We start from the raw sequence: 23,416 nt of genomic DNA on the forward strand, positions 1-23,416 counted from the left end.
AAAACAGAGATGGAGACAACAGATGATTGGAAAACTGAATAATGTCTCGAAAAAGATAAAAAACCTTCTGTCTTTACAACTCCTTTAAAATCCCCCATTATTATCACTGTCCCAGACCTTTCTATTTGTGCATGGGCTACTATGCGATTTCCGATTCGTGAATGTACATACATGAACTCTTCTTTTTTGTATGCCCATGTCTTGTGTATATAGATAAAAAAGCTCATGTTCAACGCTTTGTTTATATGCCAATTAAACAATTTTACAATTTCTCCTACCACGTGTCTTGTGCCTCACTCAAAGTCCCAAAAAATCCTTTCTTATATCTGTGTAAGGAGCCGAGTCTCCACTTCCTTATTAACACTGAGTGGCCTAAAACAAACCCCAATGATAACCTTTGTAGTACGCTCACCCATTTGCAGCAGCCTCATCACACTCTCCATCAACAAGGTCCTCTTTCACACTCGTTTTGAGATCACTTCTCACATAGAGACAGACACTGACACCTTTCCGATTTACCCTGTCTCTCCGAAGAGAGAGCATAGCCAGGAATATTAATAGCCCAGTCATGTGAGGAATAAAGCCAAGATTCAGCAAAACCAATAAAATCATAGTTCTCTTCATGCACCAAAACTTCCAACTCACCTATTTTGCTTGGCAGACTTCTGGCATTGATGAACAAACACTTTAATACGTTGTCACATTTTGCACACTTATTTTCGTACAAATAGTTCCATTTCTAATTGTTATTTGCAACATGGAAACCTTCTTATCACCTGCCATACCCATACCTTTCTCCATTCCACCAACCAATAGAGACTAACCCCTGTCTGACCTATTATAATCAAATTCATCCTCCTCCCTTAATTCTAATTTAAATAATTCTCCAGCCTTCCCATAAAACTCTCCCCAGCAAAGCAGATCTCCTTCCATTTAGGTGCAAACCATCTTTAGCATATGCCGTATATACTCGAGTATAAGCCGAGGCACCTAATTTTACCACAAAAAAATGGGAAAACGTATTGACTCGAGTATAAGCCTAGGGTGAGAATGCAGCAGCTACTGTAAGCAGAAAAGAGGGTCAACAATGCCCATTTGTAGCTTCACTGTGTCCATTTGCATGCCTCACTGTGCCCATTGCAACTTCACTGTGCCCAACTTTACTTTGGCCATTTGCATGCCTCACTGTGCCCAACCTCACTGTGCCCATTGCAACCTCACTGTGCCCAACCTCACTGTGCCCATTGCAACCTCACTGTGCCTGAGTCAGTGTACCTGAAATTCTTGACAGACTGCGGGCGTCCATGCATTGTTTAAAAGTCGCGGTCTCCTCCTGGTCCCTTCTGTGATAGGCAATTCCCAGCAGACACAGTTCCGCCTATTACAGACGTTTTCTCATCCTCTGACTCAGTTTCCCAGCAGACACTGTGTTCAGTCTTCCGCCAATCACGAACGTCCTTTCATCCTCAAACAAGAGGACGTCCATGATTAGCGGAACACTAAACACAGTGTCTACTGGGAAACGCCTGTCACGGAAGGGGGACCAGAAGGAGACCGCGACTTTTAAACAAAGGATGCCCGCAGTCGGTCAAGAATTTCAGGTACACTGACTCGAGCATAAGCCGAGGGGGGTATTTTCAGCCCTAAAAAAAAGGGCTGAAAAACACGACTTAAACTCGAGTGTATGCGGTAGGTTGTTCCCCAATGAAAAGTCAGCCTAGTGCTCTAGAAACCCAAATACTTACCCCTTACACAAGGTCTTTAGCCATGCATTCTGCTCTCTAATCTCCCTGTCTATCCTGTGTAGTGCATGGCATTATAAAATGTAATATATCTATAGTGAGCTGTACCCTTTATGTGCCCCCATTGACTTTTTGGGCTCTAATGTAGTAGCACAAGTGTCAACTACACACATGCCACCTTCCATTACTATAAAATATCATATATTGATGATGTAAAGCATTGCACAAACTGTTGGCGCTATATAAATCCTGTATAATAATAATGAGAAGAATATATTGCTACACTACAGCAAGACGTACATTATTTGCCCCTATTGACTTTCTGGGCTCTTGTGTAGCAACACCAGTGTCACCTATTACTAAAAAATATCATATATCACTACACTACAGTGACCTGTACCCTTTAAATGCCCCCACTGACTTTTGGGCTCCTGTGTAGCAGCTCAAGTGATGCCTCTAATAGGTTAGCCCCAGTTTCCATTGTGCAGATTGCTCATGCCACAATAAAGCTTTAAACATCAACTAAATAATCACTTTGCCTGACAATAAAAAAAGGGGGAAAAAAACGTGCAAAACAAAACAAAGCTTCAACAGAAAAAAAAAATTATACAAAACAAACATAATAAAGTATTCTATTTCCAGGCGAGTATGTTTCAACCAAAAGGGAAAGATAAGCAAGATTTTGTCACGCCTGAAAGTAATCCCTTTCTTGTTTGTCGAAAACTATTTCACCAGCTCCCTTTCAAATCTTTTTGATCATAATGAAAAGGAACAAATGCAACTTCACAGCGATGAACAATAAAAACATATTCGCACATAAATACAAACACAAATACGTATCTTGCTGCATCTGCTTTTCTCGACAAAAAAAAAAAAAAAAAGGAAGAATGTTTTATACATCCCAGGCTTGGTGCACATTTCTCATTTAAGAAGGTAAGAACTGAAGCTCTTACTTCCAGTGACAGGTGAACCACAGGGGATGGAACGGATCAAGATATGCACAGAGCAGCTGTCTACCTTTTTGGCTTTCCTCAGATACGTCCTGGCAGAGTCCTTGAAAGCTTCCTCCTCTTCGGGCTCCTTGGCTTGCAGATAACAGACCCATCCCAGAAGATACCAAACCTACAAGACAAGGCCATTCTTCAGGTCACAAAGTGCATAATTACAAGCAAAGAACAGCAAGCCAGACAGGGAGAGAAGATAGGAGACGTAGTTATTAATATTTCTCCTGGATAAGAACCAATGGCGATCAGTCAGTCTGTACGCAGAATAACAATAGTTTGTCGATTTGGGTGATTTTATATTACTGTACTTAGCTTTTTCAATAACAAGGTATAGTTATACAGTGGAACCTCGGATTGCAAGTAACGCGGTTAACGAGCGTTTCGCAATACGAGCACTGTATTTAAAAGAAAAACCTGACTCGGTTTGCGAGTGTTGTCTCGCAAAACAAGCAGGATTCAAGCCAAAGCGGTGTGCAATACCACGTTTGGCCTGAGGTGGGAGGGGGGGCCACCGGAGCCGATCAGCATGGTTTGGAGCCATTCGGAAATGCTTGGAAAATCCATTCCCGAGCCTAAGGTTTTCCGAGTTTAGCCGAGGTGTCCTCTGCCCTTTCCAAGTGTTTAGGAGGCTCTCCGGCGAACCCCCACCTCTGGTCGCATGCAGTATTGCATGCCAATGAAGTCAACGCGGAACTGATTATTTTTGTGAATGAATGAATGACTTGTATAGCGCTACACATGCGAACTGAATCGCCTCTGGGCGCTTTTTCAGCCAGTGTCTGCTTGGTTGGTGCGGTCATTTTACCCCGTAGGATCTACTCCAATGACTCCAATGGGGAAACTCGATTTGAAATGCGAGTACTTTGGATTACGAGCATTCTCTGGAACGGATTATGCTCATAATCCAAGGTTCCACTGTACTTCAAAGAGACAGGTTAAAGCTGAACTGAAAAATTCAAAACTACACTTGCATTGAGGCCACCCTCACACTACAGGTACAAACAATGGCAACCACCCCAACTTATACCTAGCCTTTACAACAAGGAGCACATGGAAGGTCATTGCAGATCAAAAACACATGAAAATTCCCAGCACACTTACCAGCTAGCCTGCAAAAAAAACAAATTGACCCTGTCTATTAGTTCACGTAAAAAGGTGTTTAGTCGCATGCATTTGCAAACATATATGCCGCAGTGTACTGTGGTCCTAACTCTATAATACTGAGGCTCTCAAAAGTTGGAGCAATATATAGATTAGGGGCAGGTTTGCCTGGATCTAGCCTAGAAAGGACACACTGGCCAGTGCATCTCCACACCTATTCACCAACTGTACAAACAATGGCAACATCCCCAACCTATAACTAGCCTTTGCAGCAAGGAGCACATAGAAGGGCAAATGTTAATTGCAATGCAGGACCAGCAGTCCTGCATTTTAAGTGAGGACGCTGAGGGCCTGCCCACAGCCCAGGGAGGAAAGAAAGAGCATTAACTAAAGGGGAGCGTGTAACATTATAAGTAAAACTGATGTTTCTGTTCCCCCTAGACCAGGGGTGCAAACAATTTCATTGCGGGCCGCATCAGCATTCTGGGTGCCCTACGAGGGCCAGTTTTATCTCTATTAGCTAGATTCAGAAAGAGTTAGGCCGGCTTATCTACAGATAAGCCGACCTAACTCAGAATCTACGCCGACTTATGTTTAAGTGTATTCTCAAACAGAGATACGCTTAAACATATCTAAGATACGACGGCTTGCGCCGTCCTATCTTAGGTTGCAATATTGAGGCTGGCCGCTAGGTGGCGCTTCCATTGCGGTCGGCGTAGAATATGCAAATCAGTAGATACGCCGATACTCCCGACCGCCGCAGTACATTTACCCCGTTTCCGTAAGGCATTATCAGGCCTAAAGTTATTCCATCTAATAGATGGAATAGTAATGTTAAAGTATGGCCGCCGTTCCCGCTTCGAAATTCGAAATTTTTACGTCGTTTGCATAAGTCGTCCATGAATAGGGATTTACGTAGTTTACGTCCACGTCAAAATCAATAGGCCCGTGCGGCGTACTTAGCCGCAATGCACACTGGGAAATGTAGGCGCCCGGCGCATGCGCAGTTAAAGAAAAACGTCAAAAACGTAAGGTCAAACACCATTAACATAAAACACGCCCCCTTACACACATTTGAATTAGGCGCCCTTACGCACGCCCGCTTTAGGCTAAGCCGCCGTAACTTAGCAGGCAAGTACATTGTGAATCATGTACTTGCCTCGCTAACTTACGGCGGCGTAGCTTAAATGCCTTAAGCTACGCCACCTTAAAGTTGCGGCAACGTATCTGAATCTAGCAATAAGAGTATGTCCAGAGCACCCCCCCCCTTACAGCAGATGCCAAGAGCCCCCCACCATCAGAAGTCCAGACTCCCCCACCCTCCCTTACATCACAGTGCACCCCCTTTCCTTGTGCTGCTGCTGTTGGGGGTGAAGCTAGGAAGCAGGACATATTCCGTCTCTCAAGGTTGAAGTACCTATGATAAAAATAGCAGACCTCTACATGCTTTGTAAGTAGGAAAACCTGCAAAATCGGCAGTGTATCAATTCCTTGTTCTCCCCACTGTCTATTGAAATCCTGCTCACATATGAAGAGAGAACTTTACTTTATTTTTCTTCCCATTATATTTTTTCACAATATATTATGTTCAATTTTTCCTTATTATGTTGATGTATTCATATTGATTTAACATATAGCACGACTCTTTATGTTTTGATTGTGTTTTGACTGTTTATATCTCTTAGCAGAGTTGCAGCTTAGAACACTTTTTTTGCATTTCATATTTTGTGTTTTGGTTTTATTGTTTATAAGCGCAGTTTTTCTCTTGAGTGTTCAATCATTTCAATAGCCAGAACAAATTAATATCCTGGAAAATAGAATGAACGAACGCCCAAGTGCTTGACGGGCCTAAACGCATTGGCAAAATGTGTCGCATTTTTATAAGTTGGTTTTCTCCTGCCAGGATACAAGGTATTCAGAGGAGCTAAGAAAAAGGCCAGTGTGCATGAGACCTAGCTGTTGCTTCTCAAGCCCAGAAGCCATTGTTTCCATACAAAACACAGATGATGGCCATCAGGAATAAACAGCTGTATGCGTTGTGTAATAATTAGCTGTGTAATATTCGGCTGTATTGAAGCTATACGCCAACGGTTCAGAGTGTACAGCTAGCCTGAGGGCATAAAGAAATGAATTGCATGGCTCTGACCACTACCCTAAGGAATAGTCTTATTTTATGGATTTGTGACCAAATTAAACATTTAATTACCTTTAATTTCAAAGCGGTTTCTCGATTTTTTTGTTTTATGTGCAATACATAGTAATACAGATATCAATGTATCACTCACTTGCTAGCCGCTTGTAATACCATCGCTTAGTTTTACGTCAGAAACAAGGGCCCAGATTCTCGTATCTGGGCATAAAACTGCGGCGGCGTAACGTATGTCATTTCCGTTACGCCGCCGCAAGTTTTACAGGCAAGTGCTTTATTCACAAAGAACTTGCCTGTAAAGTTGCGGCGGCGTAGCGCAAATCCCCCGGCGCAAGCCCGCCTAATTCAAATGAGCCGGGTAGGGGGCGTACAGCATTTAAATTAGGCGCGTTCCCGCGGCGAACGTACTGCGCATGCGCCGTCCCTAAAATTTCCCGACGTGCATTGCGCTAAATGACGTAGCAAGGGCGTCATTGGTTTCGACGTGAACGGAAATGGCGTCCAGCCCCATTCACGGATGACTTACGCAAACAACGTAAATTTAAAAATTTCGACGCGGGAACGACGGCCATACTTAACATTGGTTGCCCCTCATATAGCAGGGGCAACTTTATGCGTCGCACATCTAACGTAAACGTCGTAACTTCACTGCGTCGACCGCGCGTACGTTTGGGAATTCGCGTATTTTGCTAATTTGCATACTCGACGGGGAAAACGACGGAGGCGACACCTAGCGGCGAAAAAAAATGCATTTAAGATCCGACAGCGTAAGAGCCTTACGCCTGTCGGATCTAATGGATATCTATGCGTAACTGATTCTAAGAATCAGTCGCATAGATACGACGGCCCAGATTAGGATTTACGACGGCGTACATTGCGTTGCACCGTCGTAAGCCCTTTCAGATTCATTCAGAACTTTTAAAATTTTATCCAGGGGTTTTCCATCTTGCTTGTGGGCATTGTGAAGCCCACAAGCAAGGACTTCCTGGAAGCGGTGATGCGATGCTCCAATCATGCACCGCATAATCTCGTGCATGCGCTGTGTTGACCGCGCGCTGCGCCGTCAACACTTCCTCATTACCATCGGGTGACGTCAGTTCAGATACACGCCCCGTGCTAGCCCAGTTCAGATCGTCTCCAGGGAATCTTGACACGTAACTCCCAGGAGACATTGCGCACAGCTCCCATTACACACTGGGCCGTCGGGGACACACCCACTCCCGCGGGGAACAAGACCCGGAAGCGAGCTGAAATACATCAGAATCAAGGTAAGCATAGACCCCCGGAAAAAAAAAAAAGTGGATTTTACATGCATTAAGGCTACAGTTCTTATTAATATAATGTTCAGATTGAGTGTGAACCTCCGCTTTAACTCCTTTATGCTGACAGTATGCAAATATGGTCTTTTCCTGAATCCCACGCTGCTCTCCCAGCCTTTTCGCGGCTGCCCAGCTGGGCTGTTCATGAAGACCGCGGCCGCCCACTCAGCCTCTTTGCAGCCACTAATTCAATTCACGGTATGGCTGGGGGACAGAGGTCAGCTGACTGGTGAGGAATGTGAAGTGGGAGGGGCTGTAGGAGACCCTATCTCCTGATCTCAGCATAGGTGTCACTGCTATGAGACACCACAAAGTCGGAGACACAGTGAAGCCGAAGACACAGTGAGCAACACTACCTGTGATTATAGTTAACATTTAAAGTCCCCACTACAGTTCTCTGATCAGCAGATGACCTTGATCAAGAGCACCTAAGTTGGCTGATCAGAACTCCTCCCAGCACTGCCACTCATCCCATTCCCCCCACCAATAAGTAATAGAAGGAATAAAAATAGAGAATACATGGAAGGGAGAGGAAAAGAGGGGGAGGAGCAAAAAAAAAGATAAAATAAGAAAACAAGAAAAATGGCTAGAAAGAGGGATGGGGAAAAAAAAAAAAAAATTAGCATAGAGAGAGAGATGAAAGTAAAAGAAATAAGAACAAAGAGTGGTACATCCTAAAATGTACCAGAAGGGGTTTTATTACTGTACGAGTGGAAGGGACTCAGGGATCGCTAAATGTCTGTCAGTTAGGGGCGCAAATTACTTGTCTTGCCTTGGGTGCTGACAACCCACGCTACAAAAATAATTTTACTGTTAGGGGGGGTCCCCACAACTTTAGACATTTTATCAAGGGGCCACAGCACTAGAAGGTTAAGTACTGACCTAGATGCACAAAATAGTTGTGATGATATGTACCTTTTTACTAACATGTCAAAGTTTCAAAATTGGGCTTAGGCATTAAGATTTGTTTTACCCTTAGGTGCAAAGCTTCACACTGGTTCAGTGAGGGGCTTGTTGGTTTATTTTCTTGGCCCTCCTCACTATAAATGTCATGTTTAACTTTTTTTTCACTCTATTCTGTTTATTGCATTCACTAGACATTTTGGCCCGGATTCAGAGAGATCTGCCTATCTCTCGGCGGGCGTAACGTATCTCACATACGTTACGCCGCCGTAAATTAGGGCGCAAGTTCCGTATTCAGGAAGAACTTGCACCCTAAGTTACGGTGGCGTAACGTATGTGGTCTGGCGTAAACCCACCTAATTCAAATGTGGATGATGTGGGCGTGTTTTATCCAAATGTAGTGTGACCCTACGTATTTGAATTTTTTTACGAACGGCGCATGCGCCGTTCGTGAAAGAATCCCAGTGTGCATGCTCGAAATTACGCCGCAAATCGTCAATGCTTTAGACGTGAACGTAACTTACGTACAGCCCTATTCGCGAACGACTTACGCAAACGACGTAAAATTTTCAAAATTCGACGCGGGAACGACGTCCATACTTAACATAGGATACCCCTCATATAGCAGGGGTAACTTTATGCCGGAAAAAGCCTAAACGTAAACGACCTAAAAAAATGCGCCGGATGGACGTACGTTTCTGAATTGGCGTATCTACCTAATTTGCATATTCCTTGCGTAAATATACGGAAGCGCCACCTAGCGGCCAACGTAAATATGCAGCCTAAGATACAACGGTGTAAGACACTTACGCCGGTCGGATCTTAGGGAAATCTATGCGTAACTGATTCTATGAATCAGTCGCATAGATACGACCCCGCACACTCAGAGATACGATGGCGTATCCGGAGATACGCCGTCGTAACTGCTCTCTGAATCCGGGCATTTTTATTTTGGGTAGGTGACTGCAACATAAGCAGACCATACACTTTAATGCAAGATCCTCCTTAAAGGATAAGTCCACCTTAACACTAAAATCTCTACATATACAGACATCCACACTCTAACACTAACCTATCAAACCCTGTAAAGAAGAAATCAGTATACATACCTTTTTTGAAACCACTCTGGTCCACTGTGGAGGCGGGTGCAGAGGATACAGCCGACAACGGAAGCCCCATAGTAACTCTATGGGTGACGCCACTTCCCATTCATTTCACAGCTGTTGTCGGCTGTGTCCTCTGCAGAGCTCCCGCCGCTGGAGACAGAAACAGATCAGCTTCAGAAAAGGTATGTATACGGATTTCTTCATTATAGGGCTAGAAAGATTAGTGTTAGATCTTGGATGTCTGTAGATGCAGGGATTTTCGTGTTAGGGTGGACTTATCCTTTAAAGATAGGCAATGTTACCTTGTCTTGCTTGCAAAAGATGTTTAAAATCACTCACGGGGGACTTCACAACCTCCAGCCTCAAATTTGAGAGTTTTCTGAGATTTTCCTTTAGCTCAGAATCCCCACTGATGTTATCTGACAGTACAGTAGAGAATCTCCTCGGGATAACTGAACAAATCCCATTAGGGAATAAAGTAATGACCATTGGGTCTATATGTACATTGTGAATATTACTGTCTGTCAGTGGCTGGTTTTCCTGTAATCTCTGCTGCCATTCGGCATTATAAAGAAGAGCGAGTGACAGACGAAGAACATTCAATGTTTCTGTATGGCCTGTAATCTCTCATGTGCTGATCCTGAGCGATGCTGGAATAGATTGAAAGCAGGGTTGCTATTATATCAGTGTATCTCTGCTACACACATCTCTGATCTAGTGATGAATATGCCAGCAAGGGCTACGGATAACATTTTTTATAGTTTAACCCCTTTGGGTAAAACAAACCTAAATCCCTAAGCACAATTTTGACATGTGTTAGTAAAATTGTACATATCGTCACAGCTACTTTGTGCATCCAGGTGGATTATAACGTGTTTTTTCAACATAAATTGGGTTTTCATTTGGTGGCAAATAGTTTTGGATATCTCCTGATTTTTTTTATTATTATTATCAAAAGAAAACTGGCCCAAAATTTAATATTTTTTTTTTTTTTTTTTTTTTTTTAGCTGTATATTTCCTACTACTAAAATAAACTAACACCAAATACCAACCCAAATTAAATTCTGCTGCTCCTGACAAAATTGCATCAATACCACATATGTATATATTAGTTGTTGTATGTACCCTTAGTACAGCCCAAAAACAATAGTGTGCATTTTGTTTTGTTTTTATCCTACCTAAAACACACCAACACTAAAATGAATAAAAATAATAATAATAATTCATTAACATTAAAAATCAAAGACAAAACTGGCCAGGCAATGGCCGCTACTCCCAGCACAAGGATGTGATGGCTAAAACTTCAGCACATAGGCCCCCTACCCGACGTGTTTCTTGCACACTCACATTTTCAAGGGATCCACCTATGAGCAAACTATGTGTGTGTTTTTGCTTGCATATTGAATGGATGCTGCACTGTATTCGCACTCTTGTGGGCTCTTGTTGGTGAGCTTTAATATCTATAACATCTATAGTTTTGGGACTGTATCACAATTCCTTGGATTTTTCCTATGCTTGTTTTTGTTTATTGATTAATTATACTGTGGAGCGCTGCACTCATTTGGTTTTTGCAGCATATATTTAAAAACTAATGTTATATATTTGTTAATACTCTCATTTCTGTATGCATATTGGACCATACGCAGCAAGAATCCACATTCTTATAGGGTAAAATTGGCTATGTTATTTATCTAATAGAGCAGAATGTGACCAGGGATGATGTGAAAAGTTTGGTAGCTGATAAGACTTCACCTTTTATCAGATTGGAGTACTCAAAACAATGAAAGATGATTTTGGATTAAAATAATAATAATAATTGTCCACAAAAATACTGACCCTGACCCTAACACTAACCTTGCACTGGCCTAGATCAAACCTTGATCTAGGTATTTTTTTTGTTATTATTTTTTTCACCCACAGTTCTGCGTCCTGATCGTTAGTATGGGACCCTGGGCTCTCCGTGAGATCTCAGTCTCTGTGCTGGGAGCACGCCACATGGTGCACTCCCAGCACAAAAGGGAGATATGCACGGAAAAAAGCCCAGTCCAGTAAGGCCACATATTTGTGTTAGGTCGATGTGAAGGGGTTAAATAAGGGTTTCTTAACTGAGGGATCCTTACCTCTTTGGGGCCAAAGACACAGCAATGGAGTCTTTGGCCAACATATGGGATCGCTAAAAATTAAAAGTAAGGCCCCTTTCACATGGGTGGACCGTATGTCCGTTTTTTATCCATCCATTTTCGGATGAAAAACGGACATATATGTATCCCTATGGGATAGCGGATGTCGGAGGATGAAGATCAGCTGACATCCGAAGACATCAGTCTCCAGTATGCTCCGAAAGTGATGATGGAGGAAAACCCTATTTTTCCATCCATCTGCAGATCAGATGAAAACGTACAGACTGTCCGTTTTCATCCAATCCCCCATAGAGGAAAGCGGAGATCTGACCATTTCTGCACAGTGTTCAGAGACAGACTAGTCATCCGCCAGCTCAGCGGGTATCAATGGAGCCATACCCACTGAGCAAGAGGATGTCCAATATTGGATCCTCCCGGGATCCGAACATTTATTTTTTTAAATAAATTTATATTTTTTGAATATGAGTTTGCAAAGCCTTGCAACCACAATCAGTTCATTGTGGGTGTAGGCTGCATCTTGAACATGGGTTTGGGCGCATCAAGCATTTGGGCATTTATTCATTGCCAGAATATCAATTTATTATGGCTACTGAAATGAAAGCTTAAATGCTAAACGCATATAGCATTTAGGCGCATTTACACATATTTTAGGGGGGGCAGCAACCAATTTTTTGCCATGTGGCCAGCGGCACTGTCTATACCTGATTTCAGAGCGCCCCTCACGTGACTGCCTCTCTCCTCTCCTCATTTGACAGCTGCAGCGGGAGGGGCCAAGAATCCCCTGCTGATGTCAGTTGCGAGGAGAGGAGAATGGCGGCTGGTCACGTGAGCACCCGAGGGGCACTCTGAGATCAGGTGTAGATGGCAATTTTTTTTATAAATCACATACACAATGGCACACAGCATTAAGAGACAGAGGGGATAGTATAAACATGTATATGTTTTTTCAGCAGGAGGGGAGGGGAGGGGCAGGCGCTATCACTAGCTGACAGGCAGGAAGGGGAGCAGGGAGAGAAGGACAGAGGAGAGCTGCAGGTCATGGAGGCACGTAAACTAACCACGGTGTCAGTGCTCAGCAGCAATGATGAACCGTGGTCAGTTTGCGGGGGGGGGGGGGGTAGAAACTGGCAGGATCAGCCAGGTATTTCAGGTGTTACAGGGGGCCAAATTACACAGCGCAAGCACTGTGCTGTATAACATGCTTTAAAGGGACGGGATCAATTTTTTTTAGCAAAACAAACGCTTTAACTTTTTTGTTGTTGTTAAAAAATAACAAACATGTTATACTTACCTGCTCTGAGCAGTGGTTTTGCACAGAGCAGCTCCAATGCCTCCTGTGCTCCTGGCTCCACCCCCCCCTTGCTAAGTGAGCTGTCCCCTCTGTCTCCTCATTGGCTCACTGACTTTGATTGACAGCAGCGGCAGGCCAATGGCAGAGGGAGAGTCCCGGGCAGCCATGGTTCTTGTACAACATTGCTGAAAATAGATGGGGCTCAGGTAATTATTAGGGGGGGGGGGGGCTGCTGCACAGAGAATGTTTATCATCTTCATGCATAGAATGCATTAAAATAAAAAAGACCTTCTGCCACTTTAAGAGACAAAGGTCAAATGCCTCCAACAGACACGTTTTAACACCTTGTGTGCGTTAGGTCTTTAAATGTGTTAAAGGTGTTAATGCATTTCCAAGTAGTTTGGGAATGATGAAGGTACACCCAATGGCAACAATATGTTTTATGCATATTTAGCTCTGTCTTGTCCTCTTTTTATTCTAAGTCATGCTATTGTGGGTATATAATGTTTATTTTGCTTGTTAATTTTGTGCTTACCAAACTTGCCAATCACTTAAAGCGGGGGTTCACCCTATAAACCCATGGAGACGGAGGATAGACGTGCCTATGGAGACGGAGGATGATTGACGGCCGGCTCTGGCGCGTCACGCTTCTCCGGAAATAGCCGAAATAGGCTTGGCTCTTCACGGCGCCTGCGCATAGCCTGTGCGCAGGCGCCGTGAAGAGCCGAGACCTACTCCGGCTGTCTTCGGGGAGAGTGACGTGCCAGGGCCGGCCGTCAATCATCCTCCCTCTCCATAGGCACGCCCATTCCCCGCGGGAGCCGAAATCTTTAATGTACGAGTACACAGTGAGTACGGGGGTAAAAAAATCGGGACAGGCATACTGTAGCTCGCGCTACAATGCCTGTCTCGATGGAAAAATCATGTCAGTGAGGGTGAACTACCGCTTTAACATAATGTACAGCACACAATGCAGAGACCCACAGATGGAACTGCACAATGATGGAAGGAATGGAGAACTTTCTGCATACAGTAAATCATTAAAAATGTGTTATCCAAAAAAGAATTGTGCCCGATAAATTGGTGAAACGTATTTTAAATGAAGACGAATGTTTGGAAATGCGTCGTTTGCAAGGTAAGACCAGGAGTAACGCACTGAAGGGCTCTTGTAACAGTAACAGTAAACGGAAAATAAAAAGGCATCGGCTGGTTAGACAGAATGTCTTGAAGCAGAACATTAAACACAAAGACAATTTTAAAGGGGTTCTATGTGACAAAGAAATAAAAGGCTCATTTGTGCACAAATGATAATAAATGTTTCTGTCCAGATTCACTCTTGCATTTCAGTTCCTAGTCACACTGGATGACGCCCCATCTTAAATCGCAAACAGAAAAAGTGACATACTATTGTAGGATTTTTTAAATCTGACTTTTAGTTTATTAGATCGTTGATGATACCACTTCAACCAAGTCTTGAGGATGCAAAGTGATTCACATCATGTAATTTCTATACTACACCATGCTTCACAGTTGGGATTAAGGGTAAAGTGGGTTATAAACCCACTTTATCATTTTCTGACTATCCACTGTGTTAAATAATGCAATGTATCCACTGTATATGCTTATATTAAGAAAATTACACCTTATTTCACAGCGCCGCTCACATGACAGTCCGTTGTTTCCTGTCCAGATCTGACAGCTACAGCAGGAAGGGCATATAATCCCCCGCTGATGTCATTTGGGAGGAGGAGAGAGGCGGCTAGCACATGAGCGCTCTGAAATAAAGTATACAGGGGCATTTTTAAAATAAAGCATATACAGTGGAGACATTACATTATTTAACACAGGGGATTGCAAGAAAATGATAAAGTACGATAGCAGCAGGAGGGGAGGAGGTGCGGGCACTATCTAGTGACAGGCAGGGAGGCTGAAAGAAGGGAGAGGAGGACAGAGAAGGACAGAGCAGGGCTGCCTATGATGAAGGCATGTAAACTGATCACCAAACTCACTCATCCATGTCTTTATGGACATTGCTTGGTGCATTGGTGTGCAAAGTCATGTTGGAGCAGGAAGGGGCCATCCCCAAACTGTTCCCACAAAGTTGGGAGCATGAAATTGTCCAAAATGTCTTGGTATGCTGACATCTTAAAAGCTCCCTTCACTGGAACTAAAGGGCCAAGCCAAACACCTAAAAAACAACCCCCACACCATAATCCCCCCTCCACCAAATGATTTGGACCAGTGCATAAAGCAAGGTCCATAAAAACCTCAATCCGATAGATTACCTTTGGGATGAATTGGAGTGGAGACTGCAAGCCAACATCAGTGCCTGACCTCACAAAGGTGCTTCTGGAAGAAAGGTCAAACATTCCCATAGACACACTCCTAAACCTTGTGGACAGCCTTCCCAGAAGAGTTGAAGTTGTTATAGCTGCAAAGGGTGGGCCAACTCAATACTGAACCCTACGGACTAAACTGGGATGCTAATAAAGTTTGTGTGTGTAAAGGCAGGTGTCCCAATACTTTTGACAATATAGTGTATAGGTTGGGACAAATTCAAAATTGTATGGTAAGTGTTGGGTTTAAATAAGAACTGAGTCGGGTTCTAAATGTTACATTCGTAGGTTTCTCACTCTTGGATTTCCAAAAAACGTTGGATTTGTATTATAACTGTGCTCCCCAGATGATTGATATGTGGGTGGATTTACTCATTTTGTGGACTACACTGCATACATTGTGTGTTCAACACATCGTTGGGTTCTAAACAGGGGCTTGTATTGTGGTGATCACCATGGCTGAATGGTATTTCTTTATGATGTTTGCACAAGAAAACTTCTCACCATGAAGGATAATACAGACGCCACAGTGGGTAGAAAGCAGTTGCGGTAAATAAACATTCAAGCAATGTTCACAGCTCAATAATACAAGTAAGGCACAATAATATTTCCCACAAAAGTTAATCTACTTGTTATTGTAGTCATTGTTTTACATACCTGTATTACTTCATCGTCTTCTTCCAAAAGACCTTCCAGAATCTCAGCGGCAAGCTGAAAAACAAAGTATTAATCATCAATCAATTATTTATACTTGAGAGGAAAATTTATGGTGCATTACGTTATTAAACAAAGGGTTCAAGTCGTGCAATAAAACCTAACAATGATAAGTGACTGGAGGGCGTTAGAGTGTACTAATGCATTTACAGTTCATGTGCATATGGTGAACAGCAAAACAAAGTGAAGAATCTTAAAGGGCAAATCCAGACATACAGCTAAACTCCTAAGATTGGAATTGTTGCACTTGCCAAGTCCCATGCCCTTACGTTTGTTAAGCCCCCCCCCCCCCCTCCCTTGCAATGAAGACTATAACAGGGAAAATAGATAAACACAGGAGGTATTGGGGATTTTTTAGGTGCAAAGTAGTGTTGCAAATAATATCAAATATAGTATTTAAAAATAATTTATTTTGAAGAACAAAATAAAAAATTGTTAAAAATAATAACAATCGGCAAGTACAATAAGACACAATACTATCAAGAAAGCACTGTAAGAAAGATTTCCCAATATGTTTCACTCATATGTCGGGCTTCTTTAGGGGAGGCTGTCCAGTTTGGAAGTACAAGCCTTCTGTCAAAGAAACACAAAAACATATATGTATCATAATCAATTAATTTACAGTTACATATCATATATATTACATATACAGTACAGACCAAAAGTTTGGACACACCTTCTAATTCAAAGAGTTTTCTTTATTTTAATGACTATGAAAATTGTAGATTCCCACTGAAGGCATCAAAACTATGAATTAACACATGTGGAATTCTACATAACAAAAAAGTGTGAAACAACTGAAAATATATTTCATATTCTAGGTTCCTCAAAGTAGCCACCATTTGCAGCAGACACATCTCTAGAACTGGTAAGAGGAGACTGTGTGAATCAGGCCTTCATGGTAGAATATCTGCTAGGAAACCACTGCTAAAGAAAGGCAACAAGCAGAAGAGACTTGTTTGGGCTAAAGAACACAAGGAATGGACATTAGACCAGTGGAAATCTGTGCTTTGGTCTGATGAGTCCAAACTTGAGATCTTTGGGTCCAACTCCCGTGTCTTTGTGCGACGCAGAAAAGGTGAACGGATGGACTCTACATGCCTGGTTCCCACCGTGAAGCATGGAGGAGAAGGTGTGATGGTGTGGGGGTGCTTTGCTGGTGACACTGTTGGGGATTTAATCAAAATTGAAGGCATACTGAACCAGCATGGCTACCACAGCATCTTGCAGCTGAATGCTATTACATCCGGTTTGCGTTTAGTTGGACCATCATTTATTTTTCAACAGGACAATGACCCCAAACACACCTCCAGGCTGTGTAAGGGCTATTTGACCAAGAAGGAGAGTGATGGGGTGCTGCGCCAGGTGACTACCTCTTGAAGCTCATCAAAGCAAAAGGTGGCTACTTTGAAGAACCTAGAATATGAAATATATTTTCAGTTGTTTCACACTTTTTTGTTATGTATAATTCCACATGTGTTACTTCATAGTTTTGATGCCTTCAATGTGAATCTACAATTTTCATAGTCATGAAAATAAAGAAAACTCTTTGAATGAGAAGGTGTGTCCAAACTTTTGGTCTGTACTGTATATTTAAAAACATAGCAGCATATTACAGCATAGAGCCTGACGAAGAGACACGCATGTCTCGAACGCGCGCATCACCCTGAGGTTTCACCCGGAAGTGACGTACGAAGTGACGTACGACTGGTTTGCGCTCCACGGCTGCGTTCCACCGCGCCGAAGGTGGCGTCTCTGTTCCCCCAGTACTAGTGCTGCGATACCATCCGGGGATCCCCTGAGACACCCCCCACGGCCATCATCGTGAAGATAAACCATCACGCTGCCTGAAGCTTGCATCAGAGACCTTTCCAGCAGAGTCTACACCTTCCGGACGCCAGCCTCAGATGACACCAGTATTCAAACACTTTTATTCCCTCTACTTTTGTGAGTAACCTTACATATGAATTATTGTTGTTTGTTCGCCTCATTAAACCTTATACTACGCTTAGAGGGCGCCGCTTTTTGTTCTTTTTTATTACATGCATGTGCATTTCTAATTTCAAGGCGATCGAACCTTTAAATTAGAGATGCACATGTATGCAAAAAAATGCTAAAAATAATAACAATTGGCAAGTACAATAAGACACAACACTAGCAAGACAGCACTGTAAGATGGATTTCCCAACATGTTTTTCGCCCATTTGTTGGGCTTCTTCAGGGAAGGCTGTCCAGTTTGGAAGTACAAGCCTTCTATCAAAGAAACACAACAACATATATTTGTGTCATAATCAATTAATTTAAAGTTACATATCATATATATTACATTGATTTAAAAACATAGCAGCTTATTACATGCATGTGTATCTCTAATTTCAAGGTGATCGAACCTTTAAATTAGAGATGCACATGCATGTAATAAGCTATGTATTTAAATAAATGTAATATATATGATATGTAACTTTAAATTAATTGATTATGACACAAATATATGTTGTTGTGTTTCTTTGATAGAAGGCTTGTACTTCTAAACTGTACAGCCTCCCCTGAAGAAGTCCGACATATGGGTGAAACATGTTGGGAAATCCATCTTACAGTGCTGTCTTGCTAGTATTGTGTCTTATTGCACTTGCCAATTGTTATTATTTAAAAAAAAAAAAAAAAAATTGTTCTTTTTTAAATACTATGGGCCAGATTCAGGTACAAATGCGGCGGCGTAACGTATCCCCTTTACGTTACACCGCCGCAAGTTTTCAGCACAAGTGCCTGATTCACCAAGCACTTGCGTGTAAACTTACGGCGGTGTAACGTAAAGCCGTCCGGCGCAAGCCCGCCTAATTCAAATGGGGCGTGTACCATTTAAATTAGGCGCGTTCCCGCGCCGAATGTTCTGCGCATGCTCCGTGTGAAAATTTCCCGACGTGCTTTGCGCAAAATTACAGCGCCCTGACATTTTTTTGAACGGCGACGTGCGTTACGTCGTTTCGTATTCCCGGACGTCTTACGCAAAAAAAAAAAATTGAAATTCGACGCGGGAACGACGGCCATACTTTAACATGGCTGTTCTAAATATAAGCCATGAAAAAGCAGGCCTAAATTTGCGACGGGAAAAACCAACTAGCGACGACGTAAGAGATTGCGACGAACGCGCGTATCTTCGTGGATCGCCGTAATCAGCTAATTTGCATACCCTGACGCTGGAAAACGACGCAAACTCCACCCAGCGGCCGCCGGAAAATTACACCTAGGATCCGAAGGTGTACGAAGCCGTACGCCTGTCGGATCTTAGCCAAAAGCCGTCAAATCTTTTTTGTGAATTACAAATAAAGATACGACGCGGCAAATTTGAAAATACGCCAGAGTATCAGTAGATACTCTGGCGTATTTCCTTTGTGAATCTGGCCCTATATTTGATATTATTTGCAACACTACTTTGCACCTAAAAAATCCCCAATACCTCCTGTGTTTATCTACTTATTCCAGGGATGTGGTGCTAAAATCAAGTTGATGGGTAGCTGATCAAAAACTTTTCCTATAACAGGGCAAGCCATTCTGCAGTGGCATTACTGCGCCCAGCACCTACCTACCTGCAGTTTACATGACTAGTGAACATACTGATAACACACTTTTAGCATTATTTTTCCTCTGAGCTCCACCAATCCCTGCCCATCAGTTTTTTAGAGGCAGTTTTCCCTATAGAGGTTCAATAATTAAGATGCCTTGTAGCAATTTAACATCAAGACTGGTTGTCTGGTAAAATAACATTGGCTAGACTGAAAAAATGATTTTACACCTTCTAAAGGAATATAGAAAAATAAACCATATAAAAGACGGAAAATATAAAGTGTTTGATTTGAGGTGTTCATCCTGTGCCATTTATCGTGTTCCCTACTCTTGTAAGTTTATGTCCTTGAAAGATCTAATAAACGTATCCTTATCATTAAAAAATACATAAGCAGAGGATACATATTAGGAAAACCACATGTTGTCCTTGGAAAGCCTTATTACACAAAACTATGTTTCATAAAACCAGATATCAGCAGTGTTTGATCTTCAACGACTATATGGCCACTAAGCAAACAATAGCGCAGACATGGAGGACACTGGTCTTTAGTTTTGATTAAATCAAACATAGAGTTACAGGCACCCTGATAAATGAAAAATAAACGTCACTACTAAATAATTCCCATAATCAATTTTTGAAAATGTAGCAACCCTTGGAGTTCTGATGCAGTTCCCGAAGTTTTGATGAACTCCATGTGGTCTCCTAAGCATTTTTCAACATAACAGATAGATGGTGAGTGTACTCATGCATCTGGACTTTTTCTTTCTTTTCTTTACTTTCTCGTTGTTTCCTTCCTACTCACTGAAATAATTGTAATAATATATATGAATTACGTCGCCATCTGAAATGTATTTTACCTAGCTTAACTGTATATTCCCTCTTGTATTGTATCTCTATGTATCTGTATGGTATGTAAGAATGTTTGTATAACACACCCACCATTAGGTTGTTGTCGGTCAAGCCTGGAATCCGGTTTTTAACCCCAGGCAAAGCTTTATGACCAGGTATCCATCTTCTGTTAAGTGATGAACAAAACCTGTTTTGTTTCATAGTCATGTAACCATAAAACAGCCCCTCCCCTTTCTTTTGCTCTGTAAGCCAATATATACTGTATGACCTTTTTCAGTAAAATAAGATACCATATGAACGCATAACCTGTCTCGTGTATTATGGTGTCTCCAGATCTGAAAGAGCGCTGTTGGGAAACCTTAAAGGGGTTGTAAAGATAAAAATGTTTTCCACTTAAAGCGGAGGTCCGTTCAAAAAAAAAAAAAAAAAAAAAAGTCAGCAGCTACTAACACTGTAGCTGCTGACTTTTAATAACATACCCGTCCTAGTCGCCAGCGATGTCGGCCGCCGCCGAGGCCGATCCTCGATCCTGGTAGCTCCAAGCGCCGCCATCCACAGTAAGGGTAAAAAAAAAGTAAAGCCGTGCAGCTTCACTGCCCGTTTCCTACTGCGCATGCGCGAGCAGCACGGCGCTTTGTGAATGGGCCGGCTGCTTTCTAGGATACACACAGTTTCCAGAATGCAGCGCGCCCCATTCACAAGAAGAAACCGAGGAAGAGAATCTACTGCGGAAGATGAAGAGGCAGATTCGACACTTCCGCATAGCAACAGCTATTTAGGGTGAGTAAAAAATGTTTTTTTTTTTAAATTTTATTTATTTATTTATTTTTGGTGTAAAAAAAAAATTCAAGGTGGAACTCCGCTTTAAATTAACATCTGACAGGTGCTGATATAGAAAAAAGTAATGATTGCCATTATAAATAGTTATATACCTGTTAAAATTGAGCTTGTATATCATCCTCCATCATTCTTGAATCATTAGTATCACTCATTTCCTGGTTTGCGTTGCTCGTGCATTATAGCTACGTCTCGGCCTAATGGGAACTACAGTTCCCATTAGGCTTAACGGCATCACGCATGCGCAGAGCCTTTTTTTTTTTACATCGCCTATCGAGACCAAGCAAAGTTCTCGTGGACACAATCCGCCACACGCCACCCCTACCACCCCTAGCATACACACCCATTCCCGCCTCCCCAGTCAATGCACCAATGCACGGGAGGCGGGAAACTTGGGAGCTTTCACTGGACCCTGTATGAGGTACAAGAATATCTTGGTGTATTGTCTTTGTTACACTATCTTGGATTTCTTCTACCCAGCTGTTTGTCCATAAAGGTTTTCAATGTGTGTACATTTCTTGTGCAAAAATTCAATCTAAAAACATCTGTAAACATCTTTAGACGATCCCTGAAAATGTTTGCCTTCATGTTAAGTCCTGCGCAAACTTTTGGTGCTATATAAATCCTGTATAGTAGTAATATTATTACAGTAAAAACTTCCTAATTTTCGGATTTCCAAATTTTTTAATTTCCGAATTTTGGAAATTCGGATTTTCAGAAATTCGCAAATACGAAAAATTTAGTTTTTTTTCTTAATTTTAGAAACTCAGAATTTTCGAAATTTTGGATTTTTCATTTTTTGAATTTTCTAATTTTCAAATTTCGAATTTTCACATTTCGAATTTTCACATTTCGAATTTTCACATTTCGAATTTTCACATTTCGAATTTTCACATTTCGAATATTCAAATTTCGAATATTCAAATTTTACGAATATTCAAATTTTTTATTTTTCTAATTTTTCATTTTCGATTTTTGCAATTTTGAATTTTCGAAATTTTGAATTTTCGAAATTTTGAATTTTCGAAAATTTCTAATTTTCGTTTCATTCGTTTTTTTCGGAAATTTTGTTTTTTCCGTTTTATACGTTTTTTGCTTTTTCGGAAATCCGAAAACTCTGAATTTACGAAAAAAGCAAGTAAACTAATAAAACGCAAACAAATTATTTATAGATTTTCCCGAATTTACGAAAAAATTAAAAAAATTAATGAAACAAAAACGATTTTTTTTTTTCAATTTCCCGAATTTCCGAAAAAATAAAAAAACGAAAATAACAAACGAAAAAAAAGATTTTTTGGGCAGTGCACATGTCTACAAGTTACTCTTAAACCAAGGTTTTACTGTATATGGGAGCCATATTACCCCCCAAAGCATTTGTATTTCTGTCCATCCAGTCCCGATATTTACACAGCACAGCCCTCATTTTCCAGGAAAGGAGACCTAATTTTATTCTCTAACACCCACAGATCCTGCCTCTCCCCTAGCCTGTGACTGGACAGTGAATGAAGAAGCAGTAGACTGATGAGCGCCTCTCTGTCACTCTTCTCTCTCCTCCTACCAGCATGTTCCTTCCTAGAACAGATGAGTTCTGTAGTTCAACAAATTGGCTTCTGGTGCTGCTTCTCAATCAGCCTGCAGTTTGCTCTTTAGGGACTGCAAGAGTATGATACAGAAGCAAATTCAGGTACTTGCATTGAAAAAATAAATAAAAAAAATAATAATTATTTGCCATGATTGAATTACATATTTTTATTTTTAATGCACAGAAAGGTAAGAAAGAAACTGGAAGTCCGTTGCTGTAATTCACTTAAGGCTACTTTCTATTTAGGAAGGAATATATTGGTTATATCACCCACTGTTTTCATAAAATTTTCATAACTAAATCTAGCAGCGCTGCCAAGGGTAGCCACTGCGAAGCCATGCAAGGCATTATCACTCTTCAACCTGCAGGCTTGTTATTGCTTAAAGGCAAACTAAAGGGTATTATGCACAATGGTGTGTATTTATTTATTCTGCTAGTCATTCTGTGAAAAGGCATTTACATTTGTTCTGTGCAAATACCGTCATCATCAAATGTTTCTAGGATAGTTTCTCTCCATCTCTCGCTGATGATGAGAGAAAACAAATAGTTATATAGTAAAACCATCAGCCTCATCTAGTGGCCATAATGTGATATTTTCCTGATTCATGAATCAAGAACATCCGTCTTGGAGAAAATAGCCTAGTAACTTGATTTTTCTGGTATTCTCATAGAAAGAATGTACATGCAGTTTTGCAGACATATTATTTTTTTATTAAAACCCATCCTTTTGCAAATACTTTTATTATTATTATAATAATTTATATATATATATATATA

The 23,416-nt window shown here is 41.6% G+C and overlaps 1 protein-coding gene across 1 annotated transcript in view; it reads right to left on the bottom strand.

Annotated features, from left to right (window-relative positions):
- The window catches only part of LOC120939943 (probable assembly chaperone of rpl4), a 639,324-nt gene that overhangs the window by 104,376 nt on the left and 511,532 nt on the right, over positions 1-23,416 (bottom strand). The window contains exons 9-10 of the mRNA XM_040352408.1: positions 15,750-15,803; positions 2,760-2,864 (exon numbers count right to left, since the gene is read on the bottom strand). Of these exons, the coding sequence (XP_040208342.1) occupies positions 2,760-2,864; positions 15,750-15,803 (159 nt within the window). The remainder of the gene's footprint in view (positions 1-2,759; positions 2,865-15,749; positions 15,804-23,416) is intronic.

Source organism: Rana temporaria, chromosome 5 (assembly GCF_905171775.1).
Source record: "Rana temporaria chromosome 5, aRanTem1.1, whole genome shotgun sequence".
NCBI lineage: Eukaryota > Metazoa > Chordata > Amphibia > Anura > Ranidae > Rana > Rana temporaria.